General features: G+C 42.3%; 1 protein-coding gene across 3 annotated transcripts in view; it reads right to left on the bottom strand.

The window, feature by feature from the left end:
• Positions 1 to 21,916, bottom strand: part of card11 (caspase recruitment domain family, member 11) — a 242,858-nt gene that overhangs the window by 15,014 nt on the left and 205,928 nt on the right. For all 3 annotated transcript variants that reach the window (XM_078240160.1, XM_078240159.1, XM_078240161.1), the window contains 5 exons: positions 16,878 to 17,118; positions 11,606 to 11,702; positions 10,234 to 10,326; positions 4,712 to 4,844; positions 4,102 to 4,281 (listed from right to left, as the gene is read on the bottom strand). In XM_078240160.1, the coding sequence (XP_078096286.1) occupies positions 4,102 to 4,281; positions 4,712 to 4,844; positions 10,234 to 10,326; positions 11,606 to 11,702; positions 16,878 to 17,118 (744 nt within the window). The remainder of the gene's footprint in view (positions 1 to 4,101; positions 4,282 to 4,711; positions 4,845 to 10,233; positions 10,327 to 11,605; positions 11,703 to 16,877; positions 17,119 to 21,916) is intronic.

Here is a 21,916-nt window from a genome sequence, read left to right as displayed (position 1 = left end):
TCATAAGCAGTCATCTTGAGCTGAAATGGGGGTTTTTATTTTTAAATTCTTGTACTGGAATACCTCTTTTAAAACTATGAGCTGAATGATGTGGGAAAAGCCACTTTTGGGGGCTGATGGCTTCCACGCTTTTTCTCCCACCCGCTGCACCACTCTGCCTATTTTTGAGAAAATACTGTCCAATATGTCAATAAAATGGATGAAAATTTGTTTTAGGAGACTTTATATTTTGGTTTAAAATTTCTTGACTGTGGTGTCAGATCACAATTGTTTCAGCAGGGACAAATTTTGAAGTAACAACAAAGTCTTAGAATTTTCAGCATCTAGTAGGAAGGCAAATTTCAGGGGCGAACCCCGAGCCAGAATCTGCCATGAACTCAATAAGTAGCTTCCACACAACCACTTAAAACTGAAAGCAATCATTTTCCATTTCAAAGTTTCAGACAGTTCATCAACTAACCCAAAGAATCCGTCAGTAGATGTCAACGATGTCTTTGTCTTGTCAAAGAAACGGTGAATAAACCTCTCTGCCAGTACAGCAAAAACTGCAACTGTTAAAAATGAAATCAGCACCTCTTCATGTCAACTGCTGTTACACGATTCCAAAGTACATTGTTATTCAATTCAAATCACTCATTATGAGGCTTAAAATAGCCTTGTACCCAATTTCTCCAGGGATTCTGCTGATCTCCCATCAAAATTACAGCTGAATATAAGGAGAATTCCATGGAAATTCAGGGCTAAAAGATTTACAAACGTCTTCATAACACTCTCTCCTTGGCCTCTTACACTCTTCCAATGTACCTTAACAAAAACTCGAGGAACTTCATCTATCAATTAGGCACTTTACAGCCTTCCAGGTTCAACATTGAGCTTAATAACTGCAGGTCATAACCACGGCTCCCATTTTCTCAAACAGTGGGTTTTGGGAATGGTTCTGCTGTTATCATTTACACCTCCTTTGGATGTATCTTTTATCTCTTTATTTGCCCCTGTCACCCCCCCTTTGCCTTGTACCCTTCATCCCTTCGGTCATTCAACAATCCTGCCTTTCCCAGACCTTCTTCTTTGCTCTCCCTTTGCACCCTTACTGCTTTTCCTTGGTTCTGTTAAATCTCTTCACTTTTCCCAATTCAGATGAAAAGTCGTTGACCTGAAAAGTTAATTCAGCTTCTCTCATTAAGATTGCCTCCAAACCCGCTGAGTGTTTCTGTGTTTTTAAAAAAATGTCAGATTGCCAACAGCTGCAGCATTTTGGTTTGATAAAGACAGTGGTGGATTCAGGTAGAGTGATAGCCCCGGCAGTAAAAGAGTAAGCAGTTGATATCCAGACCCCTACTGTATGCAGGTTCACTAGTAATTTTCTTTGAGTGTCAGAGTGAATGATTTATGGTGGTGGAAGGAAGGAACAAGATCGACTGGATCACGTACTAAATGATCAAAGGCAGTGTAATTACAGCTACAGGACAATGCGCTCGAGTCCAGGATATTCTGTCCACAATTGCACAAGGAGACCTGGGGGTGGTGGCACGATTAGAACATAGAACATTACAGTGCAGTACAGGCCCTTTGGCCCTCAATGTTGCGTTGACCTGTGAAACCAATCTAAAGCCCATCTAACCTACACTATTCCAATATCATCCATATGTTTATCCAATGACCATTTGAATGCTCTTAATGTTGACGAGTCCACTACTGTTGCAGGCAGGGCATTCCATGCCCTTACTACTCTCTGAGTAAAGAACCTACCTCTGACATCTGTCCTATATCTATCACCCCTCAATTTAAAGCTATGTTCCCTCATGCTAGCCATCACCATCCGAGGAAAAAGGCTGTCACTGTCCACCCTATCTAATCCTCTGATCATCTTGTATGCCTCTATTAAGTCACCTCTTAACCTTCTTCTCTCTAACGAAAACAGCCTCAAGTCACTCAGCCTTTCCTCATAAGACCTTCCCACCATACCAGGCAACATCCTGGTAAATCTCCTCTGCACCCTTTCCAATGCTTCCACATCCTTCCTATAATGCGGCGACCAGAACTGTACACAATACTCCAAGTGCGGCCGCACCAGAGTTTTGTACAGTTGCAACATGACATCATGGCTCCGAAACTCAATCCCTCTACCAATAAAAGCTAACACACTGTACGCCTTCTTAACAACCCTATCAACCTGGGTGCCAACGTTCAGGGATCTATGCACATGGACACCGAGATCTCTCTGCTCATCCACACTACCAAGTATTTTACCATTAGCCCAGTACTCTGTATTCTTGTTACTCCTTCCAAAGTGAATCACCTCACACTTTTCTGCATTAAACTCCATTTGCCACCTCTCAGCCCAGCTCTGCAGCTTATCTATGTCCCTCTGTAACCTGCAACATCCTTCCGCACTGTCCACAACTCCACCGACTTTAGTGTCATCCGCAAATTTACTAACCCAGCCTTCTACGCCCTCATCCAGGTCATTTATAAAAATGACAAACAGCAGTGGCCCCAGAACAGATCCTTGCGGTACACCACTAGTAACTGAACTCCAAGACGAACATTTCCCATCAACCACCACCCTCTGTCTTCTTACAGCTAGCCAATTTCTGATCCAAACCGCAAAATCACCCTCAATCCCATGCCTCCGTATTTTCTGCAATAGCTTACCGTGGGGAACCATGATTAAGAATAAAAACCATGATTAAGAATAAAATTGTTTATTTTTATAAAGAAACCTGTATGTTACATCCTTCCAATGGACTGAAACTAATGCATCTGATAACACGTCTGAGGCTGATGCCTCCAGATGATTCAAAAGGCCTGTAGGCAGCGAACCAACCAAAGAGAGAGGCTTCGGTCTTTATGTGTGCAAAAAAGAAGCCTGCAGGCAGTGAACGAGGAGAGTGGAGATGCTCCTATGTAGAACAGCCCGAAGGCAGAAACTCAAGAGAATATAAACACTCTTACCACAACTAAATATCATGCAAGCAGTATTTCAATTAAGCAGTGAGGAGGAATGCTGACTGCCTCAAAGGACCAGGCAAGAACATGGATACACCATCATCGTATGTCAAAATAAATTCTCATCATCCCGATGAAAAAAAACTTCATTAATAATATACTGAAAACATGACTGTGAATGTATCACTCACTCATGCTTAAAGTCTGAATCTTTACAATTATATATGATTGGCCTTCACATGGGCCAATCCAACAGGATAGACAGTGCGACCAATGGGTTGGTTCTTCCTATGGGATCACAGTGACAGTCGTTTTCCAACATTACACTTACAGTAAATGACTCAATTCATTCACAGTTTCACTCTCCTGTAAGTAAAAACATTCATTTTGTACTTTCCACTGTGTTGATCAACAGAAGTAAAGAAAATCATGGCTACAGCTAGCTTGACTGTTCCTGTGTGTCTCAACTGCTCCCACTTCTACCCTGACTGCAATTGCACTGAGTTTAATGGGGGCCTCAAGTGGTGCACCAGGATCTATACTGAGATTGCACAAACTTCTTTCAGGTAAGAAGCTTAAAGCTGACAAAGAGAGGGTACTTTCATCCCAACCATCAAGGCTGGATTTAAACCATCCAGCACAGAAGCCATTCAGTCTATTGTACCTGTGTTGTCTCTTTCAAATCCCTTTCCGTTCAAATAATCCTTTCAGAAATCCAAAAATAATTAGTCCCATTACCCCACATAGCCTCTTTCCACATAGCCTGAAAATTTTTACTTTTCAAATATAAAAATTTTCCTTTTCAAATATAAAAATTTTCCTTTTCAAATATAAAAATTTTCCTTTTCAAATATAAAAATTTTCCTTTTCAAATATATATCGAATTCCCTTTTCAAAGTTACTACTGAATCTCCCGTAAGCCTTGATTCGAGTATAACTCGCTGTTTGACAAAGCTTTCTCCTCATCTCGCCCTCCATTTGTTTTGCAAATTACCTGAAAAATTGTGTCACTGGCTTATTGACCTTTGTGTCAATGTGAACAGTTTCTCTTTGTTTACTCGGTTCTGAGTAAAAGTGGTAGTGTTGTCACCCAGTGAGCATCTTTCACTGTTTGCCCGAAACATTTGCGACCAAGACATGACACAACCTCACCTGATTTGCAGATGTCAAACTCCATGGCTTCTCCAGAATTGAGTAACTTTTGCACAAGCATTTTGGCCAGTGCGGTGGGTGAGAACAATACAGGACGTTTCTGCTGGATGTGGTGTGGATGGACCAGGCTGTACGGGATCAAGCTGAAACTCCTCTTGATGTCACTTTCTGTATCCACATCTTCAACAACAACGACAACAAAAAAAATAAAATGGGGAAGACAAATTAATCTTAGGGCGGGATTTTCTGGCCACGCTCGCCCCAAAACTGGAACATCCCGCCCGAGGTCAACGGACCTTTCACGATTCCACCCCCTCCCAACCTGCCACTATGATTCCTGTAGCAGCCGGGAAGGGAAAATCCCCCCCTTAGTTTGTGTACAGGAGTCTTACAGGTTTCTCTGCAAACGACTAACAAAGACCAGTACCTGACTAACAGTTACACATCACCAAAACAGACGATCTGGTCGATTGCTGCCTGCAGATCTACAGCCACGTTTCGTACATTACAATAATGACTGCAGTTCACAAAGTACTGAATTGGCTGGAAAGCGCTATTGTACATCCTGAGGTCATGAAAGGCACTACATAAATGCAAGTCATTTTATTACCATCTTGTTTGTCAGCTGAGAATTTCAGAGTTTCGAAAGATGCTTTTGCTGGGCCAGATGGGGATCCGGTGACAATCCGTACGCGCTCACTGCTGTTCATTCTCTTGTACTTATTATCAGACCTACTGACAAACTGTCAAGAGAAAAGGTAAAAAGATGTTACAACGCTGAATCATACAAAGAAAGCTTACTAACAAAATTGGCCCAGTAATTTTCAGGTGCAAATTCTAGATCTGTATTTGTTATATTAATACTGTAGACAGATCCCTCCAGCATGTATTAAACTGAAGAATGGTGATCAAGTCCTGTTCACCCATTACCCCGGGATCACTGATCTATCTTGGCCCCCAGTCCAGCAATATCTCGATTTTAAAACTATCATCCTTGTTTTTAAACCACTCCCTGGCCTTATCCCTCTCTATCTCTATAACTTCCTCCAGCCCTATAACTCTCTGAGAACTCTATACTCCTCCAGTTCAGTTAAAATTTCCTCTGGGCCTCCACTGGTGGTCACACCTTCAATTGCTTGGACGATAAACTGAGGAATTTCCTTTCTAAACCATCTGCCTCAATTTTCTTCTTTTAAGATACTCCTAAAAACGACCTTCTTTGGCAAAAACATTTGGGAACCTGTCCAAATATCGCCTTCTCTTTCTTGGTGTCAAATTCTGTCCGATACCACTCCTGTAGAAGCGCCTTGGCTCATTTTATCGCGTTAACGGTGCAACCTAAAAATAAGTAGCTGTCTCATCTGAGAGGAAAGCAAAATAAACTCAGGAATAGTTAGTGAGGAGTTCTTATCCTACCAAGCAGAAATGCAGATCTCTGCCTGGAGTTGTACGAAAGGCAGGCAGGGTGCAGCTTTAGCCTATCAGAGCCTCTTGAGAGAGAAGGTGCAGGAGGTAAAACAGCAAGAGTTGTGTGTTTGTGTGTGCGTAAGCAAGAGTCAGTGAGATTAATCTCTTCCTACTTGTTTCTTGAAGTGCTATTATTTGTGTCTGTGAAAAACAAAGCCAAGTCTCCACTCATCATGGTTCTACTTGTTACTTATCTTTAGACTCAACCAAGAGTCTCACTGAATTCCTAGTTGCTATTTAGCAAAGGATTGGAGAGGGAATGTATTTAGAAAGCTGTTTTTTTTATTTGAATGTGTATCTAATAAAACTGGCAATTTTTCACTCATTTAAACAGCAGAATGTCAGAAAGAAGAAGAATTTGTGTTTCTATATCGCACCTTTCATCATTTCAGGATGTCCCAAACAACTTTATAGCAAATTAATTAATTCTGAAGTACTGGGCAGGATTATTTGGATGGCAAAGTTTCCCACTTCGCCACTGAAAAAGTCAGCAGGGGACATTTGCCTGTCCATCAAAACATCCCTGCCAACCATTGAATTAATTGGCAGGAGGCAGCACTTCCGCCCCTCACTTGGGAGGATGTTCTGTCCCAGCAGCGCCAATGGGAGTGGTGGCTACTGCTGGGACTATAAGCAGTCCCACCAGTCCAAGCACTGGAGCCCACAGGACCAGATGAGTCTGGAATGCCATGGCAGGGCAGGGATGGGAGGACAGAATGGGTGTGGTGGTGGGTGTGGTGTTGGTGGGGATCATAATGACAAGTCCAGACGGAGAGGAAAGCACTTGGCTCTGGGCCAGAATTTGGGAGTATGCTCAAACTGGAAAGGAGCCAATAATGGAGGCACCTACCCATCTCACCTCTCCTGCCCAAGGTTCAAGCAGGATTAGCTGCTGGGCATCCACCTGTACCTGAACTCACCCCACCAGCAGGCAATGGGCCTTAAGTTGCCAATGGGGCCTCAGTTGGTGTGAGGGCAAGTATCTGCCCTGGGCCTCCATGGTCCCTCATAAACATGCAGATAGCTCAGAGGTGGGCAGGAAGATCTGGGCAATTTTACAGGCTCTCCCCTCCCTGCAAACCTGCCGGTTGGGGCCTATAAAATTCTGTCCATAGTTATGACTGCAATAAAGGAAATATGGCAGCCAATTTGGACAAAGCTAGCTCCTATGGATGGCATGTGATGATGATGAATAAGATACTTTTAAAATGATATTGACTGAGGGTTGGTCAGGGCACTGGGAAGACATGCAGTCTAATTTGAAAGTGTTTCTTTCCAATAATGGTCACACCAGATTGACTAAACTAAATCTATTAATGAGGCTTTCTGAAGTCTAGAGGGATTAAGTGTCATGTGCAATAGGCTAAATACAATAATGAGTCTTTCTGTTTGACCTCTTATTAGCAAACATTGTACTTGAAAAGTTTGTGTTAAGCAGGGGCTCACAGTGGTCTTTCATGAAAACCACTACAGAAATATCGGAGTGAAAACTAAACAGGTAATAATGGGCTAAGTGTTCCTGTAGTGATTCAAGTACAAACATCTTACAGAAACTATGGTTGTCTTTCCCTGTAAATCCTCTCATCAAGCCCGATACTAGGATTTGGCTGGAAAAAGAAACAAGGTGGCTATTTTCAGATTCGCTGAAGGAAGTGACCTTCAGGCAATTATCTGGAATTTAATTAGACCTTTCAAATACAATCCACAGTTCTGCTCTAGCAGCTTTTCCCTGTAACTAAGCTGTCACTTTGCACTATTACAGGTGACACTGATTTTAGTAACTTTGCACATCTTACGGAAGTGTTACAATTATGAGCTTTATAAGATTTTAGATCGGTAGCTTTAAATTTAGGGGTAAATGAACAGTGTCATGTGACCTGTCTGCAGCCTGCCTGACAGTAAGCCTGGGTGGTTTGATTGTAAGAGATCAAACAAAGGCTTGAATTATATTACTGAGAAGATGGTGTCATTATTTATCCTTGGAAACAATGGCAGCAGTCTCGGAATTTAATTTGAGCAGACAATGAGTTCCACCAAAGTCCTAGAAAGGCGTTGAAGATAGTGGGTTGTAAACAGTTGTGCTTCTAAGGTGAAAGGGACTTATGTCAGAGGTAGCTGACTGGCATATCTACTTAGATGCAATGCAATATTTCATGTTACAATGGGGAAGATGGTAGAAGCCATTTTTGAGATCAGGTTACAGGCTTCCCTACAAATTAATGAATATCAAAGACAGGCAGAGAGGCCTTGTGTAGTCAGCAGAGAAAAATGGCTGCTTGACTTTGTAAGCTACCAGAGCTGTATGTGGAGGGATGGTCTCTAGTCAAAGAGACACATTCTGCAGCCATTTAAAGTTTTCAGGAGTTTGGACATGGCATGGCCAGGGGAGAAAAAGAATCATCAGAACAGGCTTTACTGCTGGTGGCAGACTTAAGGAACTCTCTGGAAACAGAAGAAAGCACCTGGAGACGGTCAACTGAAGTTTCCATTTGGTGAAGTGGGCATACTGGGAGCACATATGGGCTGTTTACTAATAGGACTGTAATTCCGGGGAAAGTGTGATAGGTGATTACTATAAATGGAGAATGTTCCTCTTTATACTTTGAAATCTAAGTTACCTACAAAAAAATAGTGTTTAGTCAAAAGAGCTTAAGTCAATTTCTACAGTAAAAGTTTTAGTCATGAAATCTTGCCATGTCATTCTTTCAGTTAGTAACTGAAAGGTTGAATTTTTTTGTTTAAGAGGTGTGCTTTCAACCATTACGTTTGAGACAAAAGCAGACTTTCTTCCATTGTCAAATAAAGGAAGTGTTTCCATTTTATGCCATTCCATTTTGAGATATGTAGAGTTATGATTAACCTAATTTTCCTTGTCCCAAATATAAGTTAAAGTAAAGATAAAATAGTCACCAATAAATCTAATAAGGCAGAATTACACAGAGAATGGTTAGGGTGTGGAACTCACTACCCCCAAGAAATGGTTCAGGTAAATAGCATATCTGTATTTTAGGGGAAGCTAAATCAGTACATGATGGAGCAAGGAATAGAAGGTCTGCCATTAAGATTACATGAAAATGGGAAAATAGTGGTGTGCAATATATGTACTGGCGTGATTATTTGGGTTGAACAGCCTGTTTCTGTGCTGTAAATTCTATGTACCGTAATTATATGTAAAATGGAGGACAGACTATTGGTCTGAGTTAGATTGCTTAACCAGTAAAATAGTCAAAATCCAGAGAATTTGTCCTGGGTTTCAACCAAATAATACTATGCTAAAGCATTACTGGATTTGCAAGGCTTTGATCTGATGTGAACACATATTTGTTGAATCCTTTCTAACCACAGGGTTTTTGAATCTGATTGACTGACAGCTCTTTGTTCAGAGACTTTTTGTTAAATCCTGGAGATTTCACTCACGTGTTTGATTTCAGTTCAGTATAATAAGCAGTTAAGCTCATTCTGGTGTGTATGAACTGTGCATGAACCAACTATGGTTATCGTATCAATGTAGATCCTCAACTGTTAAATCCAAAACCCTTGTTATTTAATTAACAGTAGAAAAAGTATATTTCAAAGAAGATATTTTAACTCATCGGGAGGTGATTTTATCTTTACTGTTTCCTAAGTATTTGTAACATCAGTATTTTACTATTTGAGTATTAACTTACTCGAAGTAAATTTATTTATTAATTCGAGCCTGAATGTAATGGTCTGAACCATTCTGTATTTATTCCCTTTTGGAAGAAACAAGGAACCGTGGCAGCCTCAGGTGATAGTCTTGTCAATCAAGAAAGAATATCAAGGAGTATGGAGCTAAGGTGAATAAATGGAATTTAATTACAAAACGGTCATAATTTAGTGAAAGGCAGAGTAGGCTCCAGGGCTAAATAGCCTTCTCTTGTTCCAATGTTCCTATATGGTCTCTAATGCAATATACTGTAGCTAAGAGCTAATTATTAATCTTGGGCAACACCATCCCACACTTAGGATGCAGCAGTCCACTGTGTTACCCACCTTTCTGCTATACACACAATAAAAAGTTCAAGTCACAGCAATGTTATGGCATGCTGACAAAACATTAAGAGAGAGAAGAGTGACTTCCAAGGATGGTAGCAGGGCCACGAGGTTAAATCCATTGGGAAAGATCAAACAGGTTGGGACTCTGTTCTGAAAAGAGAAAGCTGAGGCATGACTTGATAGTGGATTTTAAGATTATGAAGTTGTTTGATAGGATATGTGTAAAGAAGTTGTTTTCACTTGTTGGGGCTTCATAATATATAAGACAGTCACTAATAAATTCAACAAGGAGTTCAGGAGAAACATCTTGAGGCAGATAATGGTGAGAATGTGGAATTTTCTAGCAGAGGGAGTAGTTGAGGTGAACAGCATTGATGCATTTAAGGGGAAACTGGAGAAGCATGTGAGGAGAAAGGAATAGAAAATTATGCTGAAGGGTGAGAGGCAATAATTTGTGTGAACCTTAAACACTGGCGTGGACTTTCTCAATAGCAATTAGGGATGGGCAACAAACCTTAGTCTTGCCAGTGACAACCACACCAAAGAATTTTTAAAAAAATCAAATGGCCAAATGGCCTATTTATGTACCATAAATGCAATATAATTCGGTGTAATGCTTGATGCCTCAAAAGTGCATGGAATAATCACCTGTAAAATCTGACCGAAGAAAATGCTTGCCCGTGAGAGACGGGGTGCTTTGGGATCGATGGGGGGCTGTTGTTCTTCAGGTTGTAAAAAGTTCTGTAAAATATGAAATCACAAACAGCATTGAATAGGCTAATTAGGTGAGCTGGCTGGGTTCCTATTCATGGTATCTCGTCAATTGTTTCCTGGGAGTTCTACAGTGGCTTAAATAAATTGCACAGTCTCCTTGCTTCACTGGACAAGTTAAACTGATTTTACTCTCATGGTTTATAGCATTATTTCAATCCTTCGATTTTGTAAGTACCTTGTAGTTCCCTCCTACCAATCTATTATTCTGCACGCATCATTGCATGCCTACAGCTGTAGGGCAGCCCATAACAATTTTGAATATTTTGGTAAAAATTCAATAGCTTATTTAATTGATTGCAGCAAAAATCTGTATCTACAGAATATAGAAATGCAAAGAATAACAGAATACAACACAGTGAATCCCCCACTTAATGAATCCTGAGCAAATGAAAGTGTGCATTAAGTCAATTATTGACAATTCAAAACCATTTTCCATCTTGTGTCCATGCCATTCAAATCAGTTAAAGAACATATCGAGGGATGCAGGCTTGCCAACCTTCTCATTGCCAGTGCAAGCCCCACTGATGTGTCCAGCAGTGTTGTACTTTGGCAGCTGAGAACTTTACTTAAATTGTTACTCTCTCTAATATCATTTTATTAAAGATTTTACACGTTCTGGTATTTACAATGGGAGTTGGGTTTGAGGAAGTGGAGTCTGGCCTTTTCTTTAGGAAAGTGGAAGTCTTTGAGGGTTTACTGAGGTTTTTATGATTAAGAAGAAACCTGACAATTTTTTTCTCTACAGCTAAGAGATCGAATATCAGGGGACAGGCACACAATAGACGGGAGGATATTTGAATTAGTTGGGTTGATCCATCAAATAGATGTCTTGCTGAGCTCTCGGTGGCCCCTTTCCATTCCCAAATTCTTATTTTCTTGCAATACCTCACTCCTAAATAATGAAACAATATTTACATCACTCAGTGAGGTTGATTATAGTTCATTTCAAAAGAAAAACAGCTTGTTTGAGCTTAAATACAGCAAAGACCCTTGTCTCAGAATGTACACTTAGAAACTATTCAAAATAGACAAAATGTAAAATTAGAACAAGGGATTTGAAGTTTTTGATGCATTACCTCTCTGTACTCCAATGCGTACTAAGTATTTTACCAAAGCATACATAGATTTCTGTAATGTCAACAATTTAGATAAATGGCAGAAGTTTTGAGGCAAAATAGGTTATTCACTTAATGGAAATTGATTGTATGAAACAGTATAAATTATTCAGAGCGAAAGAAAGACAGACCCATAATCCTCGGAGTGTGCTATATTGATTGTCTGTCTCATCTCTGCTGCTGCGGTACATCAATCTCTGAATCTTCACCAGGAGTAGCTGCTGAGCTCTGGAACAGAATGACGAAGGCCAAGGATTACACACATAGGATATGGGCTGAGCACTAGCTGTCTCGGCATGTTTCACCTTTGGTAATGCTGTTGTATTTTAGATCACTCACAAATCACCATCCTCATCTCTTCTGACTACAACTCCGAATATGGCTGGAATAAAAACCTGCGGCTTTCTACCTCCTGCTGATAGGTTCCTAAGGGATATTATTTTTTTATGTCATTTGCTTGTTCCCAACGGATAGGGATCAACACACGCTCATATCAAAAAAGATAAAATTGCCTTCTGATTCATCACTTGCCACCTTAAATTCATCACTTTCTCTCTGTGCAATCAGAAGGCTATAGATTGTGACTGGGGTGGGCACAGTGATGGAAATGCTACACTGGGATAATAGCAGTTGCTTTGTTGCTGCTGGTTTCTGTATTATAAATATTACAGGTTTGAAGTGGTGCTTTATTCAAACTATCAGCACAAATTCAGAGGTAAATTGCTTAGCAAGAGCCAGATGTTTTGATACAACTTGTCTGTGTGAGGGAACCAGCCGTCAATTTGCCAGGAATGGGCTGTCCTCCAACTTTGGGTTGTCCGAATGAGGAACTCCAGAAATTGCAAACTAATCCCCAGGACACTATTACAAGCAAACTAGGGGGGGGGGGGGGGGGGGGGGGGAACTCATAGGGGTGTTTAAAAATAACTGTATGCTTTTTTTCATTTTCTTTGAACAACTTTTTTTTATTAGTTATAAAAAATACAGGAAACTGGGAAGAAAGGGGATTGGATTTTAGGGGATTTTACAGTAACTTCATTGTAGTGTAACTTCATTGCAGCCTACTTGTGACACTAATAAATAACTTTTTAAAAAATGACTGTTTGACTGTCAAACTTTAAAGTTTATTTATTAGTGTCATAAGTAGGCTTACGTTAACACTGCAATGAGGTTACTGTGAAAATCCCCTAGTCGCCACACTCCGGTGCCTGTTTGGGTACACGGAGGGAGAATTTAGCATGGCCAATGCACCTAACCAGCACGTCTTTCAGACTGTGGGAGGAAACCGGAGCACCCGGAGGAAACCCACGCCGACACAGGGAGAACGTGCAGACTCCACACAGACAGTGACCCAAGCTGGGAATCAAACCTGGGCCCCAGTGCTGTGGGGCAGCAGTGCTAACCACTGTGTCACCATGCCATCCCCTCAAGAGTTATACAATCAGGCCTAACCCCAAGTTTTATATAAAGATACTGTTATTTCCTTATTGTTGCAGCCCATGCCCTATTTATAAAAATTAAAAGTGCTTTGGCCTTTTATGATTTTATTTACCCACACTTGCACATTTTAGGAGATTATTTATTTCAACTCTGGGCCATTCAGTGGAGCTTTTTTCATTCAGTGCGTGTACTTCCAATCCTTGTTTCCCAGTCACATGAAACGGACTCTGCAGCTGTTTCTCCATTCTGCTAACCTGCCTATATGTTGATGAATTCTTTAACATCTCTCTTCAATGTCTTCAAAACCTCCTGCCTTTGCAACAGCAAATGTTGAGGTTCTGTTCCCTGTACCCAAGACCAAGATATCCATCAGTCGAGAACAAAAGGTGGATCCTGCACTAACCCTAAGCACACATCTCACCCAATCTTTTTCACATCATTCTTCTCAACTCTTTCTTTCTTATGTAATACAAAGACTACACTTCAGAAATATTTCATTCGTTGTAAAGCCCTTTGGGACATCCCGAGGCCTTGAAAGTTGCTATAAAAATACAAGTTTGTTTTTTATTTCTCTTGACCAACTTTCTATCCATTTTCTCTGATACACATGCCTGAATTTTTCTAACAAGTCTCTTGCAACCATATGGAATGCCTTCTGAATGCCTTAGTAAAATGCTGCATCATTATCCTGCAGTTGTGTTTAGGTTCTTTTGTGTCAGTGTGAAACTGCAATTTTTCAGTATATAAGGCACTTAGGCTGTGTGGGCCTAAGCTGCTTGGTGTTTGGCACTGTGTGAAGACTGTGTGTCTGGATGGGTGATACGACCACACTTCACTATCTTGAACCTCATTTGATCAAGTTAACAGTTCAGCAAGGAGACCACAATTGTGATCTCACACAAATTACCCTGCTTAAGAGAGGAAACCAACATGTACATATAACCACAACATACTAACTCTAACTGTTTGCAACACAAAGAGGCACTAAAACAACAGTTTATGTAAAAAAAACAATTAATCAGTGACTTCACAATCCTATACCAATGCACTACCTTGCTGTCATAATCAGAAACACCAGTCTAAAGGATTGAGTAAATGTCTGGCCTGACTGGCTGTTGTTCGGTATTGACTCCATGCGTGTTAGTAGGCCACTCATCACTCCGTAAACTCAACACTGAACCAGAATGATCCTGACCAGCTCTTGGAAAAAAAAGTACCAGAGGAGAGATGAGAAGAATTTTTGTTTCCACAATGGAGTTGTTGTGATCTGGAATGCACTGTGCGAAAGGACAGTGGAAACAGATTCAACAGTAACTTTCAGAAGAGAATTGGGCAAGTGCTCAAGAAGGAAAAAATATGCAGGGCTGAGGGGAAAGAACAAGGAGAAGTGGGACTAGTTAGATAGCTCCTTCAAAGAGCCAGCACAGGCATTAAGGGCTAAATGGCCTCCCTTTGTGCAGTCTTAACGTGCCACTTTGTGAGATGTGTTTGTCAATGGCAGAAAAAATGCTGGTATGAATTTAAAGCAGATTGCCTCACTCTCTCTATATATATATATATATCATGAATGAATGAAAAAATAGACATACATATTTTGTTGCTAACACTAGCATTTCAGTTGTTTCTCTCACCTATTTGCCAGGAAGGTACCAGAAATCATATCTCCCATTAAATGGTGTATTGATTAATAAAAAGCACTGATGCCTAAATAGATATTTAGTCAGTTTGGACAAGGCCATTTTCTAATGAGCTTAGACTATTCGCCCAAGTCATTGCTGCTCTATTGCAAGTATTCTCGAAAGGGATGGGGTGCTGAGGAAATAGTTAATATTAAATTCTATTTCAGCTTCTAATTGCTGACCTGCTTTTGCTTTTCCTCTAGATGGTGCTACATTCATTTTTAATATTCAAGTATGTTTCAACCTGGAAAAGAAATAGGGTTGTTCTTTTAAAGAGCTGGCAGAGGCACGATGGGCCGAATTTCTACATGTCTCTTTGATGGGGTGGCAACCGAGCTGTGCGGTTTTCATTAACCAATCCGAATGTGTTGTTCTTCTGGTGTGCTATCCAATGCAGCCAAACTGGTTGATTGTCCTAACTTGACCTTTATCCACAGGCCTTTATTGGTGACTTTCACTAAGGTGATGTGTTTTGTATGTTGTAACTGTTGACAGATTGACTCCTTCAAGCTACGGAGGAAATAATTGGGAATTCAGCACTATCTGCCTTCTGCAGAAATTTTAAAAATTGGATTTTGAAGAGTTCACATTTATATCTTATGAGCCTATTGTGCACTGTACATTTTGATTACATGGCAACTGCAGGAGGAATACAACATTATTAGGTGTCAGCCTTGACTCAGTGATAACATTCTCATCACTGAGTCAGGAAGCCGTGGGTACAAGCCCCACTCTAAAGCCTTGAGCACATAATTTCGCCTTACATTTCAGTGCAATACTTAAACTCAAGCCCTGCTTGCTCTTCCAAGGCAATATCTAAAGAAGAGTCGGTGCGTTCTCGCATTTTCCTGGCCAGCTTAACCCTAGACCAACAGAGATGTGTTTAGGTTTTGTGGGACTTTGCTGTGTGCAAAGTAGCTGCTGTGTTTCCCTATATTAAGACCACAAGATATAGGAGCAGAATGAGGCCATTCGGATTATCGAGTCTGCTCCGCCATTCAATCATGGTTGATATGTTTCTCAACCCCATTCTCCCACCTTTTCCCCGTAACCTTTGATCCCCTTACCAATCAAGATCCAACCTATCTATCTCTGTTGTAAATAATGAATGCAATAAGCATGTTTGGTACTCATTTTCATGGTGTTTGTACAGCTTCACTCTGCACAGTACCACCCCCATCTGTTGAAGCACCCCGTATATCCCAACTAGCAAGGCATTTGCCATACCCGCCCTTCTGTTTCTCGTGTCCTTGATGCTACACTTGCTCCAGTTGAGATCAGCAAACACAGCAGACAAGGGAGGGATTGCACCTGGAACATTTCTGATCTATAGGGTTCAATGTATTTACCAAATTGTGTCACCAAATATCCCAGAAATTCTATTTGCTCCTCAACTGGTTTTCTGGTGGTGGGAAGGTAGGAGCATATGGATTGCTGGGTGAAAAAGATCAAGGCCCATCCAGCTTCCACAACAGGAGGCCATTTGACCCATCGTGCATGTGCCAGCTCTTTAAAAGAGCACTCCAATTTGTTGCGCTCCCCCTGCACCTTCCCCATAGTCCTGGAAATGTTTCCCTTTTAAGTAAATATCCACTTTTTGCTGTTACAATAAAAAAAATCATGATACATAGAACAAAATGACACACTGAAATAAAGTAATCTTTAAAAAGTGGATTTGTCTTGGTAGTCATATGCTACAACGATATTGGTATTGTTGACCTATCACATCAATCAATCTCTATCTACCAGACTACAACAGTCTCAGTGGTGGAAAGCTCTCGGAATCATAGATCCAAAGTCACCTTGTTTCTCCCAAGCATGTTTCACTTATCTTGTTATGCCTCAAATTACTCACATACTATATCCCAAAATGTTATTTTCTGAAATAAATCTGATTTGCACTTGAATGAGTCAACACTATCTGCTTCCATCATCTCCCTAGGGAGCCTGTTCCACAGACTAACCACTTGCTTTCTGCAGGAATCCGTGAATTCACACCCTCACTCTTTCCCTGTCTAGCGTAGGCTGAATCCTCTGGTTCTGCTGTTCTGGACAAGGTCATAGAGGTTTACAGCACGGAAACAGGCCCTTTGACCCAACTTGTCCATGCCGCCCCTTTTTTTTTTAAAGAAGCCCTAAGCTAGTCCCAATTGCCCACATTTGCCCATATCCCTCTATACCCATCTTACCCATGTAACTGTCTAAGCAGCTTGTCATGGTAATATTATCTGGAGTTGAAATATCCTTTCTAAACGTGACCCATTTGGACTCAGATCCTAATTACCTGCAGTAACTGGGAATGGTGCCTTTTTCCAAGTCTTTGTCAGTGAATAAATCGACTTGTGCACACAGCCATTCACACTTGCCCTGGTGCATGGTGTCCAAAACGTGGATAATCTCGTCGCACTTCACACACAACGAACAGTTGTCTATCTGTCCAGAAATATTCAGATTGGCTCGAACGTAAAAGGAATCCCCAGACATGATACTGCCATCTTCCAAATCTTTTTGTAGTTTCTTGTAACCTTAAGAATAAAGCACAGATCACAATGTACAATTCCTAATCGATCATAACATGGCAGAGAAGTTTGCACTCACTATCACCCAAACCCATTACAGTTCAGTAATTTGCTCCCTCTTAGCTGTTACCTCTGTTGAATTTAAACAAACGTTTCTATTTCTGTCTGTGCGCAGTTTGCACGTTCTCCCTGTGTCTGCGTGGGTTTCCTCCCGGTGCTCCGGTTTCCTCCCACCGTCCAAAGATGTGTGGATAAGGTTGATATACCATGCTAAATTGCCACTTACTGTCGAGGGAACTAGTAGGGTAAATATGTGGGGTTATGGGAATAGGGCGTGGGTGGGATTGTGCTCGGTGCAGACTTGATGGGCCGAATGGCCTCCTTCTGCACTGTAGGGATTCTATGGGCCCGATTCTCCCATTGTGACCCGCAACTTTTCTGGTGGGTCGGGTTGGGGAGATGCGCATGTCGGCCATTTCGCCACAAGTATTTATGACCCGTGCGCATCTCCCAACTGGAAGAAAATGGCGCCGCTGGGAACACGCAGAGGTCCGGCGGGAAGTGAGGTAAATAATTTGAATATGTATTAAATGTAATTTAAATGTCATTTCAATGTGATTATCCGTTCCGTGCCGGCCCCGATAGTATCTCTCACCCTGCCAGGAGTACTTCATTCCAGCGGGGTTTAGGGTAGCTCCCCATGTTCGGGGAATTAGTGGGAGACTCTGCCAGAGTGAAGAAGGGGGCAATCGGGGCCCCCCTGGGGGGGAGGGGGGGTCAGGCGATGGGGGAGTGGTGCCCCCTGGGCATGGGCACCCTGGCAGCACCAGCCTGTGCCCCAGCACTGCCCAAGAGACAAAGTGCCCATGCCCAGGGGGCACCTTGGCACTGCCCACCGGGCATCGAGCAGTGCCAAGGAGCGGGGCCTATTGTGGGCAGGGCCTAGGGACGATTGGTGGGGGTGGGGGGGTCCTGCTGCCACTCTGCATGAGGATCAGTCTGGGCTGGAGGGAGGTCAGTGATTAGGGCGGGCTGGGGGGCTGCCTCCTGGGGGGGGCAGGGGGGTCTGACCCCTGGGGGTGGGGGGTCTGGACATCAGGGCGCTCCAGGGCAGCTCAAGCTGGCCAGCAAACGGGGAGACTGACAGATTGGAACCACTGCACATGCGCAGAGTTCCAGAGCTGTCAGTCTCTGGTGTGAATAGGCCCCCCCCCCCCCACCTCCCGTCCCCACCCCCGGTTTTTAATGAGATTCCCAATTGTGACCTCTGCAGTGCACAGAGTGCGGAGATTCGAGTGAGAAGCTGCACTGAAAAAACAGTCGTGATCTAGACCAGTTTTCCCACCAATTCAGCACTTTTGGGAGAATGGCCCCCTATATTTCCACCCCTCCTCCCCCTCTCCATCATCTAGCATCATCTCCCACCCAAAAGGAAAGATTGGACCATCTGCAAGGTGTCTATCAATATTGCTTAATAAACCAGGGGGCACTTAACAGCACTGTGGAATGGCAAGCCCATGGAATTTTCCCTCCCTGCTTCTGACAAAGCACACGGCTCCACCACTTTACAGGAAAGTCAAAAAATGGACAACACCTCCGCTTGATGAATCGCAAGTGTGATGTGTCACTGTTCCGTGCTGTTGCACACATCCCAACTTTATTATCAAGTGTTTCAGCTGGAAAATTAAGTTCAAGAGGTAGTTTTCCTTTGAGCACCTCCTCAGAGCAAAGGAATTCTAAGACTTCCATTCAGTCTGGTTTTCCGAATCTAAAATTTGAAGAGTTCATTTTGAGGTAGATAAAGAAAAAGTACGCACTGCTGGTTCTATTTTCCAAAGCTGCACTGCCAGCTCAGGAGCTCCTCGCTGGAGATCACTAAATTTTGATTCATTCCAATTTAACTGCTGAAAGGCTGAAAAGAATGCATGCATTTATTGCCTGGTGCTGTCCCCGATTTGTAGGGCAGCTTGTTTTCCCTGCAGAAAGTGTGACCACAATCACCTTTGAGAAACATTTTCATGCTCCAGTGTACGTTATCAAATTCAATATACAGCCTTTAATAAAGATTTTCACACCTCAACCTGCAACTAAAACTTCATTCATTGTGGTTTGCAGGTTAATAAATTTAAAATTGTATCCATGCCTGAGTGCACAAGCAAAACTTTCTGTAGCATTTTCAAAACACTCATGGATAAAATTTGATTTTTTTTTTCCCTTCAGGCTTAAAGCTTACAAACAACAAAGAACTGGTACTCGATGAGAAGCATGTCGAGGCAGAACCTCTGGAGCTAATGCAAATTGACCGCCAATGGAGATTTGGATAGGCTGAGCGAGTGGGCGAGGATCTGGCAGATGGAATATAACGTTAGCAAATGTGAGGTTATCCACTTTGGAAGAAATAATAGTAAATTGGAATATTATTTAAATGGAGAAAAATTACATCGTGTGACTGTGCAGAGGGACCTGGGGGTCCTTGTGCACGAATCGCAAAAACTCAGTCTGCAGGTGCAGCAGGTGATCAAGAAGGCGAATGGAATGTTGGCCTTTATCGCGAGGGGAATATAAAAGCAGGGAGGTCTTGCTGCAACTGTACAAGGCACTGGTGAGGCCGCAACTGGAGTAGTGTGTGCAGTTTTGGTCCCCTTATTTGCGAAAGGATATATTGGCCTTGGAGGGAGTGCAGAGAAGGTTCACCAGGTTGATACCGGAGATGAGGGGTGTAGCTTATGAGGAGAGATTAAACAGATTGGGTCTGTACTCGTTGGAGTTTAGAAGGATGAGGGGTGATCTTATAGAGACATATAAGATAATGAAGGGGCTGGATAGGGTAGAGGTGGAGAGATTCTTTCCACTTAGAAGGGAAACCAGAACTAGAGGGCACAGCCTCAAAATAAGGGGGGGCCGGTTCAGAACAGAGTTGAGGGGGAACTTCTTCTCTCAGAGGGTAGTGAATCTCTGGAATTCTCTGCCCATTGAAGTGGTGGAGGCTTCCTCGTTGAATATGTTTAAATCACGGGTAGATAGTTTTCTGATCGATAAGGGAATTAGGGGATATGGGGAGCAGGCGGGTAAGTGGAACTGATTCGCTTCAGATCAGCCATGATCTTGTTGAATGGCGGGGCAGGCTCGAAGGGCCAGATGGCCTACTCCTGCTCCTATTTCTTATGTTTTTTTATGTTCTTATCCATTGGGTTCTAAGAAGATGGAAACTGAGATTTTACGACTCAGTGCAGAGAATTTCAGGTAGTCATTGAGCACTGTCTATTTAGTCAGTGGAGTTCTTGTACCTTATACAATTGTTTATACGGGTGTCCTTGTTCACATCAGATACTGGCTGTCTATTCCAGGTACACATTGTTTTACTCAACCTACATATTATCCTACCCCATCTCCCAGTGCTGGGCTCCAATAGCAACAGCAGGGAATCTGAAAGGGTTCATTTTGTTCTCTTTTTCATGTGATGCTCAGCTGAGTTCATTATGAAAGCTTGGCTTAGTTTCAAAATGTGCTATTTAGGTGAGAATGTCACGGATAAGCAGACATTGGGGTGAGGTCTTGTAGCTGCTTTAAAGAAAGGTTCACTGATGTCCCTTGTGGATACCATCATTGTGGATTTTTGGAGCTGAGTTTTCAAACACAGGAACGGGTGGGTTGGGGGTCATGTCAAATGCAAGAAAAATCTGAAACAAAATTTTCCCCTGCTTTGAAGCAACCCATTTTCAATTTTAACGGTGGTCAGAACAAGAGATCGATGACTAACTTGCAGGAAGCAGTTTGATCATTTAAGTATAAGGCCCTTTCATTTTCACCGTCCTTCAATTTTTAACCCTGGGTGGCAGGATTTCCTCAATGTTAGGAATCTCAGCAGCTTAAAAGAGGTGAGAGGGACTGAACCAACGAGGGTGAGTGCCTTTCCAGCACTGCTTGTGGGACGGGAAGAGCAGGAGCCCACCACAATCTGTCTGCTCTCCCTGCCACCTCAACCACTAGCCCATCTCAACTAAATCCTCCTCACAATATCTTGGGGGCTTCCTGCCGCCGTCCCGGAATTCTTTGAACGACAGGCCATATGGAGCTGTAAAGATTTGTTTTACAGCTGAGCTCATTATGAAAGCTTGGCTCAGTTTCAAAATCTGATGAGGCATTTGATCAGTGGATGGTGTGTAAACAGTTTGATTGACAGTTTTAACAGGTTAAAGGATGTCTTGGGTGTGATTTCTGAACAGATGCATGGGTTTACCAATGACAACCTGAGGGGATTTAACTTTATGACAAAAGGTGTGAAGATTTTTTTTGTGCAGTATCAATTACTTTGCATTTGAGTGGCAGCTTTATTAGATTGTTGAACGTTTAATTTATAGCACATCCATTTGATAGGCTACTGATATTATATGGCTCCTGAGGTCTGTCCATAATGGATATTGGGTGATTGGCTATGGCAGATAAATGGGGTGGGGGGGGGCACGGAGAAGGTGTGGGAGTATGAGGGGAAAGGGAAGGGCATGAGGGCTGCCTGGGGCTATAAGGGGGTATGGAGTGTATATGGTGGGTATTAGGAGCATAGAGGATGAGGGACACGGAGGGGATGTGGGGGTTTGAGGGGGTGTAAGAACAATGTGGGTGGACAGATATCCCCGAGACTGAGATGAGCCTTCTAACCAGTCCGCCTCGGCATCTGCATTTCTCCAAAGTTGCCTCAGGTCTGCTCGGAGATGGCAGATCCAAAGTTTTCCTGCACACGTCTAGAGGAGATGAAAATATGGCAGATATGGTAGGAAATGACGGGTTCGGATTGACTAATGTG

Source organism: Mustelus asterias, chromosome 23 (genome assembly GCF_964213995.1).
Source record: "Mustelus asterias chromosome 23, sMusAst1.hap1.1, whole genome shotgun sequence".
Lineage (NCBI taxonomy): Eukaryota > Metazoa > Chordata > Chondrichthyes > Carcharhiniformes > Triakidae > Mustelus > Mustelus asterias.
The sequence above is the reverse complement of the archived record's forward strand: the minus strand, read 5'-3'. Positions and strand labels throughout refer to the sequence as shown.